The sequence below is a fragment of the Cannabis sativa genome, chromosome 5 (genome assembly GCF_029168945.1).
Source record: "Cannabis sativa cultivar Pink pepper isolate KNU-18-1 chromosome 5, ASM2916894v1, whole genome shotgun sequence".
NCBI lineage: Eukaryota > Viridiplantae > Streptophyta > Magnoliopsida > Rosales > Cannabaceae > Cannabis > Cannabis sativa.
Window position 1 is genome coordinate 11483613 of NC_083605.1, and position 27408 is coordinate 11511020.

General features: G+C 33.0%; 1 protein-coding gene across 1 annotated transcript; it reads right to left on the reverse strand.

The window, feature by feature from the left end:
- Positions 1-16864: 16864 nt before the first annotated feature.
- Positions 16865-21345, reverse strand: LOC115717401 (uncharacterized). Its single transcript, XM_030646367.2, has 6 exons — positions 20428-21345; positions 19240-19829; positions 18943-19135; positions 17828-17892; positions 17516-17726; positions 16865-17398 (listed from the first exon to the last, which is right to left on the reverse strand). Exons 1-6 carry the CDS (start codon positions 20569-20571, stop codon positions 17036-17038), a joined length of 1566 nt encoding a protein of 521 aa, XP_030502227.2. The 5' UTR covers positions 20572-21345; the 3' UTR covers positions 16865-17035.
- Between the last annotated feature and the right edge of the window lie 6063 nt (positions 21346-27408).

Below are 27408 nucleotides of genomic sequence, written 5' to 3' on the forward strand. Positions count from 1 at the left end.
CACCTTATCAACTTGTCACATAACAGGCGAGACAGATTCCAAAAGGAAGTCAGTTGCGAACTTTCAACAATCCTTCTCATTTTAATAGAAACCATCTTTGCGGGGATCCACTGCCTAATAAATGTCCAAGCAAGGTCAACCAATTGAACAACCTAAAGAAAGTTTTGGCTATGAAGACAATGATCATGATGAGAAGGCAAGTAGGAAAAGATATGATCTTACTTTCTTCTATTGTCTAGATATGCTATTGGTTTGTGGGGAGTTATTGGGACTTTAATTGTAAGAAGGAGTTGGTGACTTGCTTATTTACGTTTAGTTGACAACACCAATGAGCGAGTACTAGTGAAAGTTGAAGGGGAAGTAGCCAAGCTGAAGAAGAAAATATCAAAGAGAACCATGCTGGTAAGTCATTGATAGAGGTTACTATATACCAAAAAAGAGTCTTGCATATCATCTTTTTTTGCTCCTATTTTGTGGATTATGATTTTTTCTATTAAGATATAATGTTTTACGTTGTGTGGTATGTTTTTAATTTTTTTGTTGAACTCGTTGTGTGATGTTAGTTGGTATGGTGTCATGAGAATTTGAAAGATATTGTGTTTTGCATTATGTAATCTGTGGTGATTGTTCGCCCACTTAAGAGTGATTTGATGTGGCAGCTGAGTTTGCTTAGGGCTATTATGTTAGCTAGTCCTATTGTCTAGCTATAAAAAGGAATTCTCTCCTTCACAACATTTTTATCAGATTTAAAATTAAAAACTTCGATGTAAAGAGAGTTTGAGGGTTGTAATTTGAGATTGTTCTTCCTTGAGAAGACTTCTCTCAATGTGAGGACATTTGTAACAGGATTGTAAAGGAGTTTAATTCTGTTATTTCCGTTATTGTTGTTGTACTTTCTGTTTTAGTAGTTAGTAGTTGGTTTGTTATTAGTTTGTTATTTTCCAGCTGTTCTCTACTGTAATAGATTGTATATAATCCTTTACATCTCTCATAATGGATAAGGCTTCTCTTCCAGTCTTCCTCTTTCTCTCTCTTTCATCTTCTTCATCGTTCTCTTCCTCTGCTCTAATTTTTCTTCCATGGCCAGATATAATACCAGATCAAACATGGTATCAGAGCCTTTTCCACCATTGGCAGCAACCGTTGTTGTTAATGGCCCTGGCAATGGCTCCTCCAATACGTAGGTCCCTCAATCGACTTCAAATCCCTCTGCAACTCCGTGGAACAGAACTCGTGATTCAAAGAACAATCGCAGTCCCATTTACTTCAGTCATACCTTATCCGTGAATCTCAATGACCATAACTTCCTTCTTTGGAAACAACAAGTCCTTGCTGCCATTAGAGGACATCAGCTCCAGAAATTCATTCAAGATGTTGCTCCTCCACCTCAATTTCTTTCAGACACAGATCAAGCTGCTCAGAGATTCAATCCAGAATTCTTGAATTAGGAGATTCAAGATCAACTTCTTGTATCATGGTTGCTGTCTTCCATGAACGAGACCCTTCTCTTCAGAATGGTTAGCTGCAACTCTACAAGACAGATCTGGTGTGCCCTGGAGAAACACTATACTCTTCAAGTGTCATAAAAAATTCTGGAGTTTCGAACTAAACTTCAAAACTTAAAGAAAGGCTCATCATCTTTGGATGAGTATTTGCTCAAAGTCAAGCAACATGTGGATTTGCTTGCTTCAGTTGGTGAATCTCTGTCTGCTCGTGACCACATTGCTGCAATCTTTAAAGGTCTGCCAAGCGAGTATGATACCTTCGTCATCTCATCCAATACTCGGATTGAAGAGTATACTGTAGCAGAAATTGAAGCCTTATTGCTAGCTTCAAAATCGAGGATCGAGAAGATTGATAAGGAAATTGATCTAAGTGCTAATACAGCAACTGTGGACACGACCTCTCAATCTGAAAACTTGCAGCAACTAGAAGCCAATCCTGCTCATTTCAACAGGAACTTTAGAAGTTCTGGCACTTCAAGAGGTCAGTACTATCCATCTCACCAAAATTTTTCTTCTCCTCATTCAAATTTCTTTCATCCTAATTGAAACTTTCATCCTGGCACATTCTCTCGAGGAGCACCCCTGCCTTTCAATGTTGGGAGAGGTTCATACATGCACACCAGAGGAGGAAAGATGCCTCAAACTCAGAATAGACCACAATGCCAGCTTTGCCATAAGCTTGGGCACACAGTCATCGACTGTTTCTATCGTTTTGACAAGAGTTTTACAGGTGTGGCTACACCTACTGATGCTCCCTCGATGTAGGCAAATGTAGCTCAAAACACCATTGCTGATGATGGATCATGGTACCCTGATTCTGGTGCAACTAGTCATTGCACACCAGACCTCCAAAATCTCATGACAGCTGCTGAATACACTGGCTCAGATCAGCTCTTTGTTGGTAATGGTACAGGTCTGTTAATTAAGCATTCTAGACAAAGTCATGTTATTTCTAATGATCCTACTAAGCCTTTGATTTTAAATAATCTTTTCCATGTTCCTAAGATCACAAATAACTTGCTAAGTGTCTCTAAATTTGCTCTTGACAATAATGTCTTTTTTGAGTTTCATGCTAATGTTTGCTATGTTAAGGATCAGGTTTCCAGGGATATTCTCTTGACTGGGACTCTCCACAATGGCATATATATTTTTGATCCAGGCCAATTCAGGATGCTATCCCAATCTCCCAACAAAAAGAGTCCACTGTCGAGTTCCAAATCTGCTTTTACTGTCATTTCTGGGTCTCAGAACTTTGGCTCCAGTTCCAAGACCTATTCTCAACCACTTCTCATTGAGTTTGAGCTATGGCATAACCGGTTAGGTCATCCCTCAAGTAAGGTTGTTAAGTCTGTTCTAAAATCATGTAATATTCCTTGTAATGAGATCTCTAAAACGGTGTGTGAAGCATGTTGTTTAGGCAAGATGCATAAATTTCCTTTCCCCAAATTTTCACCAACTGTCTACTCTGAGCCTTTACAATTAGTTGTTTCTGATTTGCGGGGACCTTCTTACATTGTATCTCACAATGGTTATAGATATTACATGAGCTTTGCTGATGCATATAGTCGATTGACATGGATTTACTTGCTGAAAAACAAGTTTGAAGCTCTTAAGACTTTTCAAACCTTTAAGGCTGAAACTGAACTTCAATTGGGGAAGAGAATCAAAGTTTTCAATCTGATTGGGGGGTGAGTTTAGGAACTTTACTGAACCTTTAAAATAGGCTGGCATAATCCATAAGCATTCTTGCCCTACTACTCATGAGCAAAATGGATTAGTTGAGAGAAAACATAGATAAATTGTAGAACATGGCTTAAGTTTACTTGCTCAAGCTTCCATGCCATTGCAATTTTGGGATGAAGCTTTTAGATGTGCTGTATTTTTACATAATAAACTCACACCTGTTCTAAACCAACAATCACCAATAGACATTCTGTTTCAAATTCAGCCTGAATACTCTAGTCTTAAAGTCTTTGGCTGCTGTGTTATCCCAATATCCGACCCTATAATAAACACAAGCTTGATTTTAGATCCTCTCCATGCACCTTTTGAGGGTATAGTCTCAATCACAAAGGAGACAAGTATCTTGACACCAATGGCAGACTATACATCTCTTGAGATGTTATTTTTGATGAAACCAAATTTCCCTTTGCCAATGAAACAAAAAATCGTGCACCATGTCCAACTGATGTGTTTTCTCAAAGTGTCATTCCTCTTGCATCTTCCAATTACAGTGTTGAAACTTTGTTTCCCACTGATGTATCCCCAAAGTGCTCAGTCCACGCCTATGCCAGCTAATGTTGACTATACAATCATGCCTACTTCTGGAGCCACACCAGTCAACATACTAGTGTCTATTCCTATAGCTTCTAATGATCTTCCCAATGTTGTGTCAACACAATATGATGTTCCTAACATAGAACAACCTGTCTCTACTGATCCATTACCTTGTTGTGAGTCTCATAGCCTATCTGGTGTTCCTCAGTCGCATCCTACAAACCCCACAGTTACTCAAGTTGGTTTCATCATGAACAAACATAGTATGTAAACAAGAACCAAATCAGGGATTCACTAGCATAAACTTCTCTTAGCATCTCAAGAGCCATCCAATGTTAAAGCTGCTCTTAAAGAGGAAAAATGGTGCAATGCTATGTCTGATGAAATGGTTGCACTTAAAAGGAATAAGACATGGACATATGTTCCTCTGCCACCTGGAAGAACACCGATTGGGTGTAAATGGGTTTACAAAGAGAAGCTTAACCCTGATGGCACTGTAAATAGAAACAAAGCACGACTCGTTGCCAAAGGGTTCCATCAACAGGCTGGTTTCGACTTTACAGACACATTCAGTCCTGTTATAAAACCAGTTCCTATACGTGTTGTGTTATCTCTTGCCTTAACACACAACTGGTCAATTCAGCAGCTGGATGTGAATAACGCATTCCTAAATGGAGATCTAAAGGATGAGGTCTATATGACACAACCCTCGGATTTTGAACTTCAAGATGCCCCTCATTTGGTTTGCAAGCTTCACAAAGCCTTATATTGCCTTAAACAAGCCCCACGGACTTGGTTTGAGAAACTTCATCATTGTTTGGAACTCCTTGGTTTCAAATCTTCCAAATCTGATCATAGCCTCTTCATCAAACACACTTCTTCCTCTGTTACTTTGATATTGGTGTACGTTGATGATATAATAATCACAAGTAGTGATTCTACCATAATTGATACATTAATCAGGGACCTACACTCAAAATTTTCTCTCAAACATCTCGGCCAGCTGCATTATTTTTTGGGCATAGAAGTCAAATCTACCTCAACTGGTCTGCATCTATCTCAAGGGTGATAAATTCGTGATCTCTTATCTAAAGCTCAAATGGATGGAGCCAAATCTATGCCTACACCAATGATTAGTGGGCTGAAGTTATCTGCTCATGAAGGTGATCCTGTCCCTGATCCAACATTATACCGTTCTATAGTAGGTGCTGTTGGAAATTATTTTACCAGGATCTTAGATCTACTCACAAGTATGTTTATTAACACCCTAAATATGAACTTTCTAAAACGATGAAATAAACACATATAAAGTTTAGGAAACCTTACATTGGGTGCAGCAGAATAATATGACTCCTTCCGTTCAGATATATAGCCCTTGATTCCTTTCTATAGCAGAGCATTATCAATATCTGAACCTGGATCTCTTTCTCTGAATCTTTGATGCTGAAAATCCTTCTTGCTGAAAGTCTTTCTTCACGATCTTCCTCCCTATGATTGAGGTATCAGTTGCTGTGTGTGGGCACTACTCATACACTAAGTATTTCAAAATTTGAGGAAGAAGAAAGAGAGGGTGGGTTCAGCCAAAGATAGGGAGAGAGAGAGGCTCAGTTTTTTCTGAATCAGAAGTGTCAGAAGAAAAGTGTGTAGAAATTTAGTGTAAATTTCCTGAAGCCTTCACTATCTATTTATAGCATTCCACTAGGGTTAGGTTTGAATTATTTGGCATTAAAATAATGAAAATATCATAGGGAAAAACCCTACAAAAGTGGCCGGCCCTACATAGTGGATTTGGGCCTCACTTTTTGCAATTTTGCAGTTTTATCTTTTCTGCATCTGATTTTCTCAAAAACGCCAATTTTCTAATTCAACCATTTAAATGCCAATTCTAACTATTTAATAACTATAAATAATTATTAAATAATATTGTCATTTATCATATTAATTAATTGAATCATACAAAGTATCATAATTAACAAATATGCCCCTAAAACTCTTTCTTTACAATTTCGCCCTTACTTAGTGAAAAATTCACAAATAGACATAGTCTAATTTGAGAATTATAATTGATTAATCAAAACCAATTACATGAGTCTTACAAGCAATATTATCTCAACTAGTGGGAGGACCATGGGTCTATATAACTGAGCTTCCAATAAGTAGATCAAGAATTTAGCACTAAAATTCACTAACTTATTAATTCTTCGTTGAATCCACGCATAGAACTTAGAATTGCACTCTCAGTATATAGAATGCTCTATATGTTCCACCATATAGACACATCATTAGTTATCCATTGTTATAATCCTAATTTGATCAATGATCCTCTATATGAATGATCTACACTTGTAAAGGGATTAGATTACCGTTACACCCTACAATGTATTTTATCCTTAAAACACTTGACCCCGTATAATTGATATTTCAGCTTATGTGAAATGAGTACTCCACCATTTATGTTCGTTTGGTCAAGCTCGAAGGAGATCATCCTTTGCTTACTATTTGCCAGATAGAAGCTATAGATTCCATGTTTATGATAGCGCTCCCACTCAATTGCACTACCGTGTTCCCAAAATGTACGTATCACCTTGACCTAAAAGTAGGCTTAACGAACAAATCAAAGAACACGAATAGCCTTTCAAGATTGAGCTTAATCATAACAGGATTAAGAACATTTGATCTAGGATCAACTAGGCGATATTGACTTGAATAGATATTACGGTAAGTTTAATAAATCTAAGTCAAAGTTCAATATCGGTCCCTTCCGATGCATACTCCATGCATCCAACCTGAGCTTTACTTTAACCAATGCTCTGGAAAAAACATAGCACTTCTCCAAATGCAAGTAAACTCTGTTGTAGATTATCATATCAGTAAAAACCCTATGTCTGATAAATCTAGGAAACTTTATTCACATAGTCATGTTTACTTTCTAATGTGTTGACGGCACAATAAACAGGATCAAGTATGTGAAAAGGGTTTCAGATGAATTTATACATTATGTACATATAATCATGAAATAAATCATGTGAACCATGCAACATTAAATGTTATTTCTGATCTATGTTAATAAGTAAATCTGATTATATTGAAATGAGTTTTATTTAGGGCATAAAACCCAACAAACTCCCACTTGCACTAATATAAAACAAAAAGTGCATTTCAAATAATCTCAATACCTTGATATACAAATCAAGTGTAGTAGTAGTAAACTCCTCGTAATAGGATCTGAAAGGTTGAATTAAACACAACCTTTTCTCCACCATTACTCTTCCTTAAATCACAAAATCATTGATAATGTGAAATTCCTCTCTATATGTCTACTCTCTTGGGATACTGGATTCTATACCTTTGGCAACTACTTTTGGTTAATCAGGAAATTAACACTAGTAGTTTAAGGCAATTTGGAATGGTGCCAAAGATGTATAGAACTTTCCTTAGACTGAATAAGTACCTTTCCTGCAGCTTTAACATTCAGTCTCTCTCTGGTAGACCTAGAGACTTCAGATAGGTTTTTACACTTCCCCTAAATCACTATTCCACCCCCAGAGTAACCACCATCTTATCCAAAAGATTTTCTAGCACAAAGGTAAATTTCGAAATCTGATGGGGTGTAGTCTAAGAGTTTTAAACACACTCTTATAGACTAACATATAGTTCCTCTTCTTAATCTTAGGATACTCCATGTGAATGGATTAAACCATAGTTCTATTGGCTTTCTTCTTAGTTTCTTATCTTGACAATCCATTACTTCTTTAAACTCACAATGGATTTTAATCACTAGTGTCTCCCAAGTCATAAGAAGGTGAGTTCCTAGAAACTCTCCCACTACGACAAGGTACCGTGAATTATATCGAAGAAAACTAAATGGTATAAACCTCTTTGGTTGTGACAAGACAACAAAGGCAGTGGGATCATCATATGTAAGATGATAGAACACTTTTGGAATCAAGAATTAAATATCTCCTTTATTTGCTACTTGTTTTTCAGACTTAGTCATTTTCTTAGAAAAGTAGTATTTGTTTGAACAAATACTTTCTCATCTATTGACAATGGGATGGTCCACCCCTAATCACTTAGAATAGCTAACAAACCATGGTTAACAGTTCTAGCTTTTCTTAAGATTTTGATTAGGTCATCCATGAATCTAGTAATGATTTACATTAAGTATACAACCATTACATCATTTTGAAATTGTATTACCATAGAAGGAATTAGGCAACGACTAGTAACTAATCATCAACATGCAACTCGAAATTTCTGGGGAGGTAAGTTTGGATATAATTCAAAAATCAATTTAATGATCTTTGAACTGCATATCTACTAACTATTTTTCCACCCCTATCAGTTCGCAAGATCTTTAACCACTTACCTTAATGGTTTTAACCATTGCTAGAAATTAATGAAATTTTAAACATTTCAAATTTCTTTGCTTAAGGTATAATCTAGAGTTATCGTTTTAAGAATACAACGAAAGACTCATATCCACCCCTGAATGTACATCCATCTGCGAATGAGATGAACTACTTTCAGTGGACATAGGCATATTAACTCTTTGCAGAGATTGATCTTGTCAAATCCACTATGAACAAGATACAAATGCCATAGATTAAAAAAATGTGGTAGTGTCTATTGATGACATAGGTTTAGTTACATCAAAGAGTTCTTAGAATACTGCAAGTGGATCCTGGTCACAGAATACCTAACTCATATTCCATACAGTTTTAATCCATTAATAGAAGATGGATATTAAACACTTGAGAAAGTGTAACTGTATTGTATTCTGGAATTAGAAATATAAGAAAATTTCTATTTGGAATCTAAAATTAAAGTCAAAGACTTAAATTTATACCAAATATAATGAGTAATTCTTTTTGGACCAGCACTACTAATACAAACTCTAAGTCAGATTTGCCCATACAAGTAGGAGATTTCTAAGATTGAGGATTTATATCAATTGGGAAAAGAATTTCGGGATTATAATCATATGCGTCATTTAATTTCTTAAGAGAAAATATAATGACATGAAATGATTTATAGACCATTCATCCAATGATATATTATTGAGCTAATTCGAAATGAATAAGCTAAGAGGAATTAGGATAATTTCGTTTATAAATAAGAATCCAACGATGCTTCGATTAGCGAAAGACAAAGTAATCTTATTTATGTAATCTTCTTGTTTCATATTGTAAAAATACTAGTCTAAGGTGTCATCAATTGATGAACAGCTAGATGTTGCATATACAATATTTATCTTTCGAGATCTTACACTATTATGTATGTCTAATGGTGAAAATCCATTAGGGATTTATCTCATTAGAAAAACAAACATGTTAGACCAACAATGAAGATTCGAAATTAAACTACAACTTAATAACAGAAAATAACATGGTTTAATATAAATTCATACACAATTCAGAAATTATAAGCATATAGCAAGTAGGAATGACAAGTGAAAATACTAAAACATACAATCCTAAATAATTTCCAAGGTTTTTCAACAAACTGATACAGTGTCCCGTTTAGGCGAGAGTCAAAGCATCATCCATTGAATAGAGTTGTCAGCTCATCTAAAATGATAAACATTCTAGCAACCTTTTATTCGATCAAGATTGGAATTCAGCGTTATCCCGTTTAGGCGAGAGTCAAGGCAATTCTATCTTATGAGCTTCCACCATTGTTTCATAACTTGCAAGTCAAGTATGGTCGCCACCATTAGGGTGATCTATACCATACAAAACACTTACAAACTACTTATCATTCGAGATTAAACGGTGCGAAATTGCTAATGAACGTTCCTCCATTAGGAAGGATTACTCACTAAAACAAACGCGGTGTAAAACCCACAATGGAGATCGAATGTCTTTTAATTAAAAGCTCATTATTTAAAAAAGAGTTGTATTTTCTTTGATTCTCTTTATTTATTCTATTTATTTTAAATATATATTTATTTAATTAAAATTTCCAATTTAGAATGAAAAATTCTAAATATAAATTTTAATTTAATATTTATAAATTTTACTTAGATGGATATGAAATAACATGAATTATTTCCATCTTAGTAATAATTTCCAATAAATATTTAGAAAAATATTCAATTTAAGTTGTTACAAAATGAATTTAAATTAATTTACAACTCAAATTTAATTTTCTATAAATATATATTGCATTTCGAAAAATTTAAAATACTCAAGGATACAATTTTCGAAAATGCATGTTAAAATAAAAAATTAATCCTGGATAAATTATTCTAATTTAATGTTGGCCCAAAATTAATTAATAAAATTAATTTACAACAAAAAATATAATTTTCCTATTTAATTAAATATATAAGAAAATTTTTAAATATTTAAGTATGATGATGAAAATCAACTTAAATAATAATTTTCTATTTAATTAAATACACTAGAAAAATACTTTAAGCAAAAACAGATAATATCTATCTAGATTTTCATTTGACTAATTAATTCAATTTCTAATAATATACTTTAATTCAATTTATTTTAAATTAATCAATAAATGAAAAAATCATTGATTTAAGTTGATCCAAAATTAAAATAAATAATTTACAACTTTAATCTATTTTTCAAATAAAATTCGAAATTCCAGCATTTAAGAAATGCAATTTCAAAATTTGATTAATAAAATAAAGAAAAAATATATTTTGAAAATTATTTAAATTTAGTTGAAAAAAAAAATTTCAACTAAAAATAATTTTCTATTTAATTAAGTGTCATGAAAAAAGAAATATTTAAGTATCATGATGAAAATCAACCTAGATATTTAATTTTCAAATTAATTAAATGTATTAAATTCAAGAAATAAATAATTAAGTGTAGAGAAGGCTTAATTATTAATCTCTAGTTTAATACTAGGAAAAATATTCTTAAAATAAAGTGTACCAAAATTAATTATATAAATAATTAATTTCACAATGTATAATATTTTCCTATTTAATGTTAGAAATAATAAGTAGTCTAGAAATAACTATCTAGAAAATATCTTATTTGACTAAGTATCTTTTCCACAAAATTTGAAAAACTATCTAATTTAAGTTGTATTAGAAAAAATCTAGAACTTGAATATTTTCAAATTTAAATTTAATTAAATATCAAAAATTAAGTTGTAACCACTTAATTTGAAAAATATTCTATTTTAAGTTAATATTCGAAAAGATATTAACTTAAAAAATATCTAAAATATTCTATTTTAAGTTAATATTCGAAAAGATATTAACTTAAAAAATATCTAAAGAATCTTAATAACCAATGCCTAAAATTCCTCAACTTAATTTTAAAATTTTAAATCCAAAAGATATTCAGATTTAAGTTGGTTAGTTGAAGATAACTAAATATCAACTTAAATAGGAATATTTAATGAAAAATTTAAATTAAGCTCCAGAAAGAATCTAGATGGTTATAATTCTATATTTAATTAAATACAAGAAAATACACATAGTTTAGCTTAGAATAAAATTCTTTAAATTATGATTTTCTTAAATTAATTTCAAAATAAATGAAATTAATTATGTTGCTAATCAATTTTATTAGGTTAAACTAGTGTAATTAACCTAGTACAGTTGTTCAAATCAAGCAAATGGGCCTTCACAATTGGGGTGGTTCATGTGAGGGGGTGCTGGGTTTAGTATGTCGTACCCACTACTATGGCTCCCAACTCTCACACAAGGCCCAAAAGAGAGGAATTTAACCTTAAAATGAACAAATGTTATTAATTGAATAGGCCCAAAAACTAAATGGGCCTAAATAAAATCTATCAAGAACTATGATAATTTATTTTAGCAACAACAACCTATATGCATCTATAATAAAATTAAACACATAGGCTCACACAGGCACACTTTGGATGGGTCCTATCATGTTGCTAGGTCATACACAGATGAAAGAAGATTGTAAATATACCTGTTACAAATTATTTACTTGACCAAGGGAGCCATCAGATCATTAGATCTGGCAAAAAGTAATCATGGCTATTTGCAATCAAGTAATAATAGGTTTTAAAAACTTACACACAAGCTAAAACACATACTCCTGCAACAAGGTTAGCTGGATAGTTGGATGTAGGATTTATTTAATTTTAAATTAAATAATTAATTTCGAAATTAAATAATTTTCGAAAATTTAAAAAAAATTAAAAAAAGAATCGAAATTAAATTAAAAAATTTGAATTTAAAATTAAACCTACAATTTTAAAAAATTAGGTTTCAACCAACCTAAATATCATTTCAAAAATTTGCTAACTACTTTTAAAATTTAAATGTTATTTTATAAATAAAAATTAAATAAAAAAATTAAAAAAAGATAAATGAATATCTTTTTCAGATTTTAAATGTAATTTAAATAAATAAAATAACAAAATTTAAAAGTTAGCAAAATATCTTATATCTTTTTAAAATTACATAATTATAGTTATCTTATTTTAAATTTAAATAAGGTCAAATTATTTTAAAAATTTAAAATCTGACCTTAAATTTAAAAATAAGATAAGATATAATCAAATTTAAAATAAGATAGATTATTAAGCAAATAAGATAGATACTAACTATTTTTAAATTCAAATTACACTAATATCTTGAATTAAATTTAAAAAATATTAAATTAATTCATAAGGGAAATTTGATTTTCTATACTTAGAAAATCAAAAAAAAATTTCCCTAAACCAAAAATTTAAAACCTAAAAAAACTATACCTTTTTTTTCAAAACCCCAAAAATACCCCCCTCACAATATTCTCTCTCTCTCTACATCATCTCTCTCTCCCTCTATCTCACACCCACCGTCATCAACGCCGATCACCACCCGACCCCAGTCCGACCCCAACCCCTCCGACCCCAACCCCAACCCGAAAGAGCAACCCCAGTCCGACCCCAACCCCTCCGACCCAACCCGAAACCCCACACCCACCGTCATCAACGCCGATCACCACCCACGCACGGCGTTCACCACGCACGCCGATCACCACGCACGCCGATCCACCACGCACGGTGAACCACAAAAACCGGCCGAACACCACTGGAGATCCACGCCAAATCGAACCGCCCCCTCTCACTCTCTTCGTCTCTCTCTCGGACCGAACTGAAACAAAAAAAAAAGAAAAAAAGGCATATGGTCCGATGGTCGGACCACATGGTCCGATGGGTCCGATTGGTCGGACCCCATCAGACCATGTGGTCCGACCATCGGACCATATGCCTTTTTTCTTTTTTTTTGTCTCTCTCAAATCATCGAATGAAGAAGGAAAAAAAAAAAACCAGGTCCGATGGGTCCGATTGGTCGGACCCCATCGGACCCCATGGTCCGACCATCGGACCTGGGGTGTGGGATTCGTGGACCGGCCGAGATAGAGAGAGAAAGAGAGATGTTGTGAGAGTTTGGGGGAATTTTTGGGGTTTTGAAAAAAAAGGTATAGTTTTTTTAGGGTTTAAATTATTGGTTTAGGAATCAAATTTTATTTCTGATAATTAGAATTGAATTAGGAATAGTAATAGTATAAATATAGAACTACACAAAAAATCGGAAGTTAATTCCATGAAAAAGCATGAAAAATCGAAGAAAAACGAAAAAATTGTGAGCTGTACGGACAGTTTCCGCGATTGCAGGAAAATTTCAGCACAACTGTGATTTTTTTTGAATCTTCAAAAAATCATAACTAATTTAAATTAAATCGAAATTGAGTTCTGTAAAAAAGTAACTTGCTTAATTTTTTCCATACTATCCAATAAAAATAATTCCAGAAACAGATATTCAATTATTTTTAATGAAAATTTACAAACACCAATCAATTATCAAATAACACTCAATACAACATGATACCATCCAAAAACAAACAAACAATCGTTTTAAAGTCCAAATTTCATGCAAGTAAATCAATTACCATGGCTCTGATACCAGTTTTTGGAAATTATTTTACCAGGATCTTAGATCTACTCACAAGTATGTTTATTAACACCCTAAATATGAACTTTCTAAAACGATGAAATAAACACATATAAAGTTTAGGAAACCTTACATTGGGTGCAGCAGAATAATATGACTCCTTCCGTTCAGATATCTAGCTCTTGATTCCTTTCTGTAGCAGAGCATTATCAATATCTGAACATGGATCTCTTTCTCTGAATCTTTGATCCTGAAACTCCTTCTTGCTGAAAGTCTTTCTTCACGATCTTCCTCACTATGATTGAGGTATCACTTGCTGTGTGTGGGCACTACTCATACACTAAGTATTTCGAAATTTGAGGAAGAAGAAAGAGAGAGTGGGTTCGGCCAAAGATAAGGAGAGAGAGAGGCTCAGTTTTTTCTGAATCAGAAGTGTCAGAAGAAAAGTGTGTAGAAATTTAGTGTAAATTTCCTGAAGCCTTCACTATCTATTTATAGCATTCCACTAGGGTTAGGTTTGAATTATTTGGCATTAAAATAATGAAAATATCAGAGGGAAAACCCCTACAAAAGTGGCCGGCCTTACATAGTGGATTTTGGCCTCACTTTTTGCAATTTTGCAGTTTTATCTTTTCAGCATCTGATTTTCTCAAAAACGCCAATTTTCTAATTCAACCATTTAAATGCCAATTCTAACTATTTAATAACTATAAATAATTATTAAATAATATTGTCATTTATCATATTTATTAATTGAATCATACAAAGTATCATAATTAACAAATATGCCCCTAAAACTCTTTCTTTACAATTTCGCCCTTACTTAGTGAAAAATTCACAAATAGACATAGTCTAATTTGAGAATTATAATTGATTAATCAAAACCAATTACATGAGTCTTACAAGCAATATTATCTCAACTAGTGGGGGGACCATGGGTCTATATAACCGAGCTTCCAATAAGTAGATCAACAATTTAGCACTAAAATTCACTAACTTATTAATTCTTCGTTGAATCCACGCATAGAACTTAGAATTGCACTCTCAGTATATAGAATGCTCTATATGTTCCACCATATAGACACATCATTAGTTATCCATTGTTATAATCCTAATTTGATCAATGATCCTCTATATGAATGATCAACACTTGTAAAGGGATTAGATTACCATTACACCCTACAATGTATTTTACCTTAAAACACTTGCCACGTATAAATGATATTTCAGCTTATGTGAAATGAGTACTCCACCATTTATGTTCGTTTGGTCAAGCTCGAAGGAGATCATCCTTTGCTTACTATTCGCCAGATAGAAGCTATAGATTCCATGTTTATGATAGCGCTCCCACTCAATTGCACTACCGTGTTCCCAAAATGTACGTATCACCCTGACCTAAAAGTAGGCTTAACTAACAAATCAAAGAACACGAATAGCCTTTTCAAGATTTAGCCTAATCATAACAGGATTAAGAACATTTGATCTAGGATCAACTAGGTGATATTGACTTGAATAGATATTACGGTAAGTTTAATAAATCTAAGTCAAAGTTCAATATCGGTCCCTTCCGATGCATACTCCATGCATCCAACCTGAGCTTTACTTTAACCAATGCTCTGGAAAAAACATAGCACTTCTCCAAATGCAAGTAAACTCTGTTGTAGATTATCATATCAGCAAAACCCTATGTCTGATAAATCTAGGAAACTTTATTCACATAGTCATGTTTACTTTCCAATGTGTTGACGGCACAATAAACAGGATCAAGTATGTGAAAAGGGTTTCAGATGAATTTATACATTATGTACATATAATCATGAAATAAATCATGTGAACCATGCAACATTAAATGTTATGTCTGATCTATATTAATAAGTAAATCTGATTATATTGAAATGAGTTTTATTTAGGGCATAAAACCCAACAGGTGCATTACAATATTTCACCATCACACGCCCTGAAATATCCTACATTGTCAACAAAGTGTGCCAATTTATGGCACATCCTCTCAATACACATTGGAATGCAGTAAAGCGAATTTTAAGGTACGTAAGTGGTACTATGTCTCTCGGCTTGACCTTCAGACCCCTCACTGCACTTGAAATAACAACATTTAGTGATGCTGATTGGGCCAGTGACCCAGACGATCGACGGTCCACTTCAGGCTATTCAATATTTTTTGGTTCGAACTTGATTGCCTGACAATGTAAGAAGCAGCAAACGGTCTCTCGGTCTAGTACTAAAGCTGAATACCGAAGTGTGGCTCAAGCTATGTCTGAACTTACATGGTTACATTCTCTGTTTTCAGAGTTACATATACGACTGCCTAGACCTCCTACACTATGGTGTGACAACCTAAGTATAGTCCTTCTAACTACTAATCCTGTTCTCCATGCTAGGACTAAGCACATTGAGTTGGATTTGTATTTTGTTCGAGAGAAAATCTCACAATAGTTGGTTCGAGTTCAACATGTTCCTGCCACGGATCAAGTTGCAGATGGATTTACTAAGCCTATATCCAGTTCTCGTTTTGACATTTTCTGTCACAAACTTGGTCTTGATGTATGCACCAATTCTAAGTTTGGGGGGGAGTGTAAAGGAGTTTAATTCTGTTATTTCCGTTATTGGTTGTTGTACTTTCTGTTTTGGTAGTTAGTAGTTGGTTTATTATTAGTTTGTTATTTTCCAGCTGTTCTCTACTATAACAGATTGTATATAATCCTTTACATCTCTCATAATGGATAAGGCTTCTCTTTCAGTCTTCCTCTTTCTCTCTCTTTCATCTTCTTCATTGTTCTCTTCCTCTGCTCTGGTTTTTCTTCCATGGCTAGATATAATACCAGACCAAACAAGGATTGAGTCTCCAATTTGAGTACTCGAACATCTTTTAATACAAGCTGATCAATAAAGAGAATTCTAGTCATTTTCATTTGCTTGGAGTAGATAGCAAAGTATCATAAGCTTTGTCCATCGAACTAACTAAGATTAGTGTTCATTTTCATTTTCTGGTTTTATGTGAACTTATTGTTATTTTTCGTAGCATAATGAAATTTATTATCATTAAGATGATATTATTAGTTAGTAGTTACTAGTAAAGGACATCATGATACTAAATTAAGTGAGTCGTCTTTAATATAATCGAGCTATGACATTCCATCTGTTATCACATTATCTGATTCAATTCAAAACAGAGAAAAAAAAATGTGTGATTATTTATTACTAAATTAATAATTATTTTGTGAAAGTGTTTTTATTCCACTAAAAAACATGTAAAACCAAATGAATTATACATGAAACTAGCTAATTTGGCTTCTGTACTTCATGCATATATAAAATTAAATATAAATTAATCAAAGCCTCCCTATTGCAGCTTGTCTTGATTCTCCCAATACTTTTTTTCCCACAAATCTATTTCTTTAATTGAATTAGCATTTTTTCGAAGAACTGAAAACAGAGACGAAGGACCATAAGGAGAAGGCATGGTACATGGGCCAGTGTCTGCAGGACTCTTCACAATTGATTCCTTCATAAACTTCTTGTTTAATCCTCTTGCTCGGCAAGCCATAGCCTCTGAACAGAGTTCAGTAGCTTTAGGAGGTATAGTGGGCTTATATTGTAATAGTTTTGCATATTCATTTAGAAGATGAAACATGTAGTCGTACACATACTCCATTTTCAACTCATTTTTAATGAATTCACTTGCCCTTTTTCCGATTTCTTGTGCCTGAAATAAAGTGTTTCATACATGCAAGAGTTACATTTAATTATAATGAAGAAATTATGGTACTACTTTACTAACATTAAGAATCACACATGTGATTGCCAAAGCTAAAATAGTTACCTCTTTTTGGTGAGAATTTCCCCAGTCAACAGCAAACTTAATGGATTTGCACTTGTGGTCATCCTTTATGGGCCAATAATGTTGCCCTGGTATTAAACCTCGAGTAAAGAAGTCATAATAACGTGGCTTTACTAGTAATGTAACAGAGTCACATGCAAGAATATATTTTTCACTAACAGACCAAGCAGATCCTTCAATGTATATCTTATACCTGATTACCCAAAAAAAAAAGCAAATTAGCATGCCAAATTGAACAATATCATGAAAATTTGAAAGGTGAAAGAAAACACAGATGGATATAGATGCGTTTACCTATGAACACATTGACTAGCCAAATTTGATTGTTTGTAGCCTTCTTGTGTTTCTCGACCCCAATCCTGCAAAACAATCAGTTTTAGCTCCTTAATAAATATTAAGAGACAATTATGAGTGAAAATTAAGGATAAATCAGAAAAATATATTTAATTAAATATTCTAATATTGATTGACAGCATTTAATTAATTTTTAATTTAATTTTCTCAAAATATTCTGACTGACAATTAATTGTGGTAAAAAGACTTTGATTAGAGGAATTATTTCACAAATATACAAAAATAATAAAAAAAATTACACAAATATAATTTTGTGGAATTTTAAATATTTTTACGATTTTTTTGATTTAATTTATAGAAATTACAGTCTTTTTATGTTGTACTCTTATTAATTTGTTGTTGATTTTTTTATTTTATTTTCTGTTATTCTTTTGATGTTATTTTTATGTTACTTTTATATAATTTTCTTATTGTTTTGGTGTTGTTTTTATGGAAATTCGTAAAAATATAAAAAAAAAACAAAAAAATATTTAAACGTACGTAATAAATATAATTTTTTTTTATACAAAATTGTATCTCATCTAATTATTCCTTATTCCTTGATTAAAGTCTCACATTTATTAATAGAAAGTATTATAGTCTCCAAACTTACCACTAATTGTGTAGAGAGAGCTTGAAAGAATCATATACCACTTTAGCTAATTTATTTTTCCTCTTACTTTTACAGATATGAAGATCTGATTAGCATATTAGTGTCATTTACATCTATTAATGGCTAGATGTACACATATTTCGATTCTTATCTATGTAGTGTATATGTTTGATTCATTTCAAATTTTATACACGATCATATATGATTTATTTTAATCATAAAAATTTCTAATAATACACTATGTTAGCATGCAAAATAACTAATTACTATTTATTCGAAGAGGAAGAGGAATGCTAAGTTGCCAAGTAACACGAGAGATTGAAAATTGTCATGGTGTAAATTAATATGGGGTGTCACATATATAATGCTCTATTGAAAACTGCTGAAGGATTAAATCTAAGCTCTTTTAAAGTTCTTAAAAGAAGGATATACAAAGAGACTATATGTATAGGAAAATACAAACCTGGGCATAAACACGAGCATTCCATTCTTGTTGGTCCGAGACATTACATTTAAGAAGGTCTTGCCTAGTTGCTGCAACAACTGGATTTCCTTTCCAATAAGCATAAGGTTCTCTGTCCACCCATCTTGCTCTATTGTTTCCTTCCTCTAACTCCTTCAATAAAGGCACCCAAGGCTTTATGTTTATTTCAGGCCTATATACAACATGAACCCTCATCTTTGTTAATACATACCAATCTCATATACTTATTATTAGTACCATTATTGTTTACAACTTAAATAAGAGTTTAAAACTTACCAACCCCAAAACGACCAATCAGGAAAGACTATATCAAGTGAACTATCATCACCACAGTAACGAAACAATGGAGGTGGTGACGTGGCATTGAGTCCACTATATGCCTTAGAAAGAATAACTGGCCAGTCCACACAGTCGAACATCAAATCCAAATCTGGTACTCTTCCAGGGTACCTCCGTAACAACTGTAGAATTCCCCACAGCGTAAAAACATCTCTTGTCTGGAATGACTTCTGATACTTCTCTACGTAAGCCTTTCCCTTCACTATCACGAGTCTAAAGTTAGCTGTACGTTTGGCCCTATCCACCATTTCTCTTGTTATACCTGTTTGTGCCCATGGTCTCAGGTCTTCGTGGATCCAGCGGAAGTATTCAGGACACGTGGAAGGAGAGGGACGGTCCTGATCATCTTCTTCTGGGTTGAATGTAGTGGGATAATTCGTAGGGCAGGTATGTGTGGGGTTGTAATCAGTACAGTTCAGTGGGATTTCGATTTTTGGTCGGGGTGTTTTGGAAATTTCAGGTTGCTTTTGGGGGTACTTGTGTGATGTTCTGCTTAAAATTGGTGATATAGTCATAGAAGCGACATTCTGACAAAATAATACATAAAGAAAAGTCAAGACAAAGGTAAATGTATATGTTAAAAATATTTTCTTTAAATGAATTCGTGGATATTAGAAAATGCTAATTAAGTTATTTTTATAAAATTAAAATATATTGGACGGTATGGAGTGTTATGTGGTTTCCAGAGACTTAGCAAAGAAATTAACAATGAACGTGAAAAGTAAGAAAAAAGTACTAAAAAATTGTCTTCAAGACACGAGAAAACAAGCGCTCTTAATTTTCTTACACCGCAAAACACGTGGACTCTAATTATTCAATAGTAATACGGAGGAAAATAAAGAATAGACTTGACCGACGATCACGCCGAAGAATACTAACTAACGACGTCGTTTTTCACCGTTTGAAGTTAGTTCTCTGCCCACTGTATATTTTGTTTTAATCAATCTAAACGAACTTGTTTAAGCTTTGTAAACATAATCATTCTGTTACTCACACTAATCACAGATTCATTTTCGAAAGAAAACATTTCTTGCTTAAAGAACTTCAATACAAAATTAAAATTTCAATAACAATAATTAATAACTAACAGTGGTAACTTTGATTAAAAACAAAATTAGAACTTACAGTGGTAACTGAACGCATGGAAACAAATGCACCGGCAAAAAGAAAGATCACGACGAGAAGAAGAGTAGAGGACTTGGCTGAAGATTTCATAAATGGCCGCCAGATCATCTCTGTAAAATGACCAACAAGCCCCTGCTCTCTCATTGTGATTTTGCTAAATCTTTTTTTCGCTTTTTTGGTACTGTTTTTTCTTTCTCTGACAGAAAATGTGTCCGGTTTGTTTGAAACCGAACTGGAATATTCTGTGATGTACTAAGTTTCCAATTTTCTCAACATGGTTTTGTTTTTCTGGTTGGAGCTTTACGGTGGTCAGTACTAGTTTATATGAATAAGTATAGAAAGATAAACTAACATGTGTATATAAATATAGTATAAATGAAAGGATCTGTGGGTATTAGATTATTATATCTCGCAACTTACTTAATATATATGGGGAAATAAAAAAAGAGCGTTGACGAGAAAATAAGCTTTGAAAAAGAAAAGGAAAATAAAACTAGAAAATGAGGGAAGAGGAGCAGATCTCATAAAGTTATAACAGAAAGAATTACAGAGCCCCTACGGAAGAGAGTTGATTAGAATATAGAACGTGAGTGAGAGAGCCTTAAAAGGGTACTTTCACAAAGGTCCAAACTCGTGACGTGGGCTTCTTTTTCTTCTCTTCTGTATTGTCATACTAGTATATAATATCAATTATTAATTCTTCAACTTTTCTTTTTTTTTTTTTCTTCTTTTTTGGGTTTTATTACTGTTGGGTTAATGTTTCTCTGATTCTGTAAAAGGTTATATACACCTACATATACCGGACTGATGAAGGAATTAAACTAATTGGTGGGTCAAGGAGGCAGAGCAAAGGTACGTAAATTGTCAAACATGAGAGTGTGATGAGTGTCCCCTAATTTCAGCACTATTTTCTGCTCCAATGCATTATTTTTCAAACAATATAATATCCCATTTACTTGTATAATGTTTTTTCTGAAAGAGGACCTCTGTTTTCCAACCCATAATTTAAAGTCTTCACTAATAAAAAATTACTTTATTTAAATTTTAATTTCCAACCGACAACCCCAGAACCATCCATAAATTTCTGAATCTTCATGTAAATTACGCAGTTGCCATCTTCTCTGCTTTCTCTTTACTTGTGCACACAATTAGATAAGGTCTTTTTTTTTTGGTTTCTAACAATGAACGATCAATTAAACATGTGCATTTGTTTGTTTTTCATGTTGTTAGTCCCTCCATTAAAGATATAATGGGGAACTAGTCTGTGTACTAAATAGCTTGATAGGGTTAGTGTGGGAAATTAATTAATGAAATAAGATTATGGGCCTTAGCATTAACCACTCTTACATTATGAATCTTTATACTTTTCAATGCATTGTAATGATGAGTAGGTATGTATATGTATATATAGCCGCCTTGAAAGAATGTAGAGAAAGCTTTCTCACTTTTATTGGTAACCTATTATAACTTTTGTATTGTTAACCACACACGTATATAAGAGTAGTACATATATAAGTTTGTTACTTGCAATCAATTGTTACATCGCAATCAATTCTGTAACAACTCTAGGCTGACTTTTTTAGATCGTATATATATTTCTCCTAAGTAACAGGAGATATAGTAATGTGAGCATAATATATAGGGGATATTTAAATTGGCTTTCTTGTTTTTAGCGAAACACTAATTGTAAAGCACTGTAGAATCACTTTCAGTGCCAAGTGGGAATTTTAATAACGACAATATTGTCGATCCACTTTTAAGATAATCTCTAGTAGAAATAGGAATATATTGGAAGTGTATATCACATGGAAAAATCCCCAATAAGAAGTTGGCTGTGTTGTTTCTTTATTTTTCTTCATTCCTATTACTTGGTTTTACATGTTTACTTATATTTGGTTTTTAACATCGTCTGTATAAGGGTTATTAATATAAGAGGAAGAATTAGTTATGAATGATTTTGTGTAAAAAAAAAAAAAATAGGGTAAATACTATCTGTGTTTTGGCAAAGTTATTAATTTGACCTTTTTTATTGTGAAATGATTAAATGGACAATGTATTTTTTAAAATTGTACAAATAGGATCTTGAGTTTATTTTTTTAATAATTTTATTTTTTTAATATTACTAAGTTTAACACAATTTTTAACACGAACAGATGTTAAAAATTTAATAAGTTTTATCATAATTTCTTTAGATTATATTATTATTAAATTTTATTTTGATAAAAAATCAGTTCAGGTTCTATTGGTACAATTTCAAAAAATAGAAGATCTACTTTGTCATTTAACAAAACAAAAAATCCAATTAGTATCTCTTACAAAACATAAAATCTAAAATAGTATTTACCCGAAATAATGATAGGGAGAGGTAGAAATTACACACTTTTAACAAATAACTATGAATAAGGATCATATTACTTTTTTTTAATTATGTAGTTAAAATTTATTCAATATCATTGTATATAATTCAAGTGCGTGACAATCATTATTAATGTCTACAAGCCTTTCTAGTAGTAAAAGTTAAACAGCATTAGTTGATTATAGTGTGTATGGACGAATCAATTATGTTCAGGTCAGCATCTAGTTAAACTTTCTTGATTAGTACTTGGTTTATTACGTTGACCTGTAATGTGGAAATGATAACATTTGATAGAAACAAAGTGTGACTTCTATAACAATTCACATTAATTTAAGATCCAAAACAAAATCATTGACTTGTTTCCCAAAATATTATATCACTTCGTTTGTAAGGAAAGTTACCCATATAGCTGCACCAAAGGGAAGACAGTACAAAAGCTATTTAAAGAAATTTTACTGTATGACAGCATAGAAATTTTACAAGAAGTTACAAATTTTGTTAAGACTTATTCATTATTTATAGCATTGCTCACGATTACAATCATATATATATAACTGCTAACTAACCTTTTGATAATTCCCCACATGAGCACCATCACAACCGAATTAACACATCAACACTCTCAAAAAAGAATTATTCAAGAAATTAAAATTCTAAAAAAATTAGAGAAAAATAAAGTAATGAATTGAATCACTCTTTATTAGTGTGTGTATATAATCAAATCTCACAACATGTCTCAATAATACGTTTATGCTTTCTGTGAAGATGCAGTCATGAAAAGATGCTATCAAGAGAAAGAGAAGAAGAGAAGAAGAGTAATTGGAAAATGCAATCTGTGTATTATTGATTGAAAAGAATAGTACAGTACATAACTTTTATATAACAATCACAACCGATTATAGGAACAACAAGAATTTGTTATAGTCCTAAATAATCAATAATAGAATTAACTAACTCCTTTGACAGTTGGTTCTCCTTGACAGCTCCTCTCAAACTCAATGTAGACTTAGAAACAACATTGAGTTTGGATTGAATATCACTGAACAGAGAGCTTGAAATTGGCTTGGTAAGGCATTCAGCTAATTGAGCTTGAGCAGGCACATGTTTTACTTGTATCTGATGTTGTAGAACCTTCTCTCGTATGAAATATAAGTCCAATTCGATGTGCCTTGTACGAGCATAAAGGACTGGATTAGCTGTGAGCAGTACTGTACTTTGATTATCATCACACCAGATGAAAGGGATAACTGGTGATGAAACATGCAGTTCATGGAGTAAAGATTGTAGCCAGGTCACTTCTGTGACAACACTTGCCAGACTTCGAAATTCAGCTTCAATAGAGGACCTACTTATTGTTATTTGCTTCTGAGATTTCCAATGCACCAAATTCCCTCCAAAGAAAAGACAATACCCGGTTGTGGACCTCCTATCATCAGGGTCAGAGGCCCAGTCAACATCACAGAATGCCTCAATGGAAAAATTAGCTACTGGTTTGATGAGAAGATCATAATCAAGTGTTCCTGAAGATACCTAAGAATTCTCTTGACTCCCATCTAATGTGACATCAGTGGCTGGTGCATAAATTGACATACTTTGTTAATAGAGTATGCAATTTCAGGCCTTGTGACAGTTGCATATTGAAGAGCTCCAACAATGGATCTGTAGAGAGTTGCATCTTTGACAGGTTCACTACCATAGTTGGAGAGCTTCAAGCCACTGTTCATGGGTGTATTTTGTGTGTTGACATTTTGCATGTCAGCTTTGTAGAGGATTCCTTGCAGGTATTTGGTTTGAGAGAGAAGGATACCTTCTTCTGTTTGAATGACCCGAATTCCCAACAAAATAATTGACCATGGGCTAGATCTTTTAAGGCAAAAGTGGCACTGAGATCAGCAACAAGGTGATTGACCATAATGGCATCATTGCCCATTATTAAGATATCATCAACATACACTAGAACATAGATACAACTTGAGTCAGTGATCTTGATGAAGAGTGAATGATCAGCTTTAGAAAATTGAAACCCATACTGCAGCAAAACAGTGGACAACTTTTCAAACCATGCTCGAGGAGCTTGTTTGAGACCATAAATCACCTTGTTTAGCTTGCAAATATGATCTGGAAATTCAGGATCTACAAAGCCTGGTGGTTGCTCCATATATATTTCTTCCTGTAGGTCCCCATTTAAAAAGGCATTATTGATATCAAGTTATCTTATTGTCCAACCTTTTGTAACAGCTATTGTACAACTTGAATGGTAACAGCCTTCACCATAGGGCTGAATGTTTCTTGGAAATCAAAACCTGCCTATTGATGATACCCCTTAGCTACAAGCCTAGCTTTAAACCTGTCAAGACTTCCATCAGCATTTAATTTTATTCGAAACACCCACTTGCAGCCTATGGGAACCTTGTTAGCTAGTCTAGGCACAACAACCCATGTTTTATTCTTTTTTAGAGCAAAAACTTCAGTATTCATTGCATTGTTCCAATGTGGAAGGGCAGCCTTAACTATTTTTGGTTCACAAACAGCTAAAAAAGCTTTGGGTATTCTAATGCTAGCTCTTAATCTTGTGGTCATGGGATGAGTTGAGGTGGTTTGAGGAGGTATTGGGGTAGAGATTGGTGCTGGAAGAGTATTGTTGGTTTGAACAGGGATGCATATTGTACTGGTGCAACAGTAGTAGGAACACTGGTGTGAGTGCTAACAATAGTGGGAATGTTATTGACAGACCGTGGTTGTGAAGAATTTGTGTTGGTAGATGGGATAGGTGAGTTAGGGGTTGAGGTTGGCATATAGGGTATAGGATGAGGCATTAGAGTTAACCGTTTGAGCAAGGGAGGTATTGGTGGTAGGCCTGTAGTGACTGTGGAAGGTTAAGAATTAGAACTGTTTTGTATAGCAGCAGTGTGAGCATAAGGAAAGTTGTTCTCATCAAAGACAACATCTCTAGAGATGTAGAGTCTTTTATCTTTTGACAAGCACTTGTAGCCTTTATGGGACATACTATAGCCTAGAAACACACAAGGTGTGGATCTATACTGTAGTGTGTCTTTGTTGTAAGGCCTGAGGTTGGGATAACACAAACAACCAAAGATTTTGAACATGGAGTAATTTGTTGGTGTGTGAAATAGTGCTTCAATGGGAGTGAGATTGTGTAGAACAGGTGTGGGCATCCTATTTATGTGGTAGGTGGCTGTAATAAAGGCTTCTTCCCAGTACTTAAAGGGAAGAGAGGCTGGAGCTAGCAAGGTTAGTCATGTTTCCACAATGTGCCTGTGTTTCCTCGCAACAACACTATTTTGTTCATCTGTGTGTGGACAAGCAAGCTTGTGCACAATCCTAGAATTTTCAAGAAGTGTTGTGAAGGATCTGAATTCACCTCCCCAGCCAGATTGTAGGGTTTTAATTTTTGTTTCAAGTTGCAATTCTAGTTGTGTCTTGAACTTAGTAAATGTAGGTAGGGCCTCATCTTTGGTTCTTAACAGATAGATCCAATTGCATCTAGTGTAAGCATCAACAAAGCTAATATAATACCTATATCCACTTGATGAGTTTATAAGGGTTGGCCCCCATAAATCAGAGTGTATTAATTCTAATGGAGCATTGTATTGTGTGGTGGATTTAGGAAATGGTAGATTATGTGTATTAATTTCCGTAAACTATGTATAAGCCTCATTCTTCTTTTCATTCTTTACTTTTCACTTTCGAACAACAAAACTTCTCTCAAAGATTCCATAAGGCCAAAATATTATTTCACTATAATTTGTGAGGCTTACAAAATTACTAACTAGTAACTAATTATAGTATACTAAATTACATACTAGTAAGTAATCTTAATTCTACCGAAATTTCATCAACATAATAGCTATAATTGAACATTCCTAATAAAATTTAAAGCTATTAATAACAACAGAAAAATAATCCAAAATAATATAAAACAATTACAACAACATTTAACAATATAAAAATTTACCACCCATCCGACTTCAATACATGTATTCACATAACTTATTTCACTATGTATGAATATTTAAGATATTCAAACTCATCTAACATGTATATTATTCTACCCATCTGAGCGCAGTACAATATATCACAGAACTTACTTCTCTAAGGATGAATATTTAAGATATTCAAACTCTACTAAGCATTAATAATTAACTAATATTAAAAGTTATATATGTATATCTCGAGCAAGCCAGAAACCGATTACGTACCACCAAATAAGTCGGATCCTTGCAAATTGACCTCACAACTTACAACATAAAAAAATAATACAAAATTAAAAATTTCTTTATTTAACTACTTACTTGTCATATAATTAATGAGTAACTAGTTACTAACTATTTATTAGCTAAAAAAAAAATAAAAACACATAAATAAAATTGAAAATAGAAAAAAATGATAAAAAGTAGAATTAATTTCTAAACTAATTTTTTCGAAATTAATTTCTAAACTTTTATTTCCATACTCTGTATCTCATTCTCATTCATAATATTTACAAAACTATTACTTTAAAATATTCAATATATACATATACAATACATAAATTAATCTCCTATATCTTATTCTCATTCACAATACATATACACACAATACATATTCAATACAACACAAAATAC

What these genes read in the sequence shown, in the direction of transcription:
- LOC115717401 (XM_030646367.2), bottom strand. Translation starts at nt 20,571, where the DNA reads ATGAGAGAGCAGGGGCTTGTTGGTCATTTTACAGAGATGATCTGGCGG. An exon ending in GCTAGTCAATGTGTTCATAG is followed by an intron (nt 17,727 to 17,827) that starts GTAAACGCATCT and finishes TTGGGTAATCAG; the next exon opens with GTATAAGATATACATTGAAG. An exon ending in GAAATTCTCACCAAAAAGAG is followed by an intron (nt 17,399 to 17,515) that starts GTAACTATTTTA and finishes ACTTTATTTCAG; the next exon opens with GCACAAGAAATCGGAAAAAG.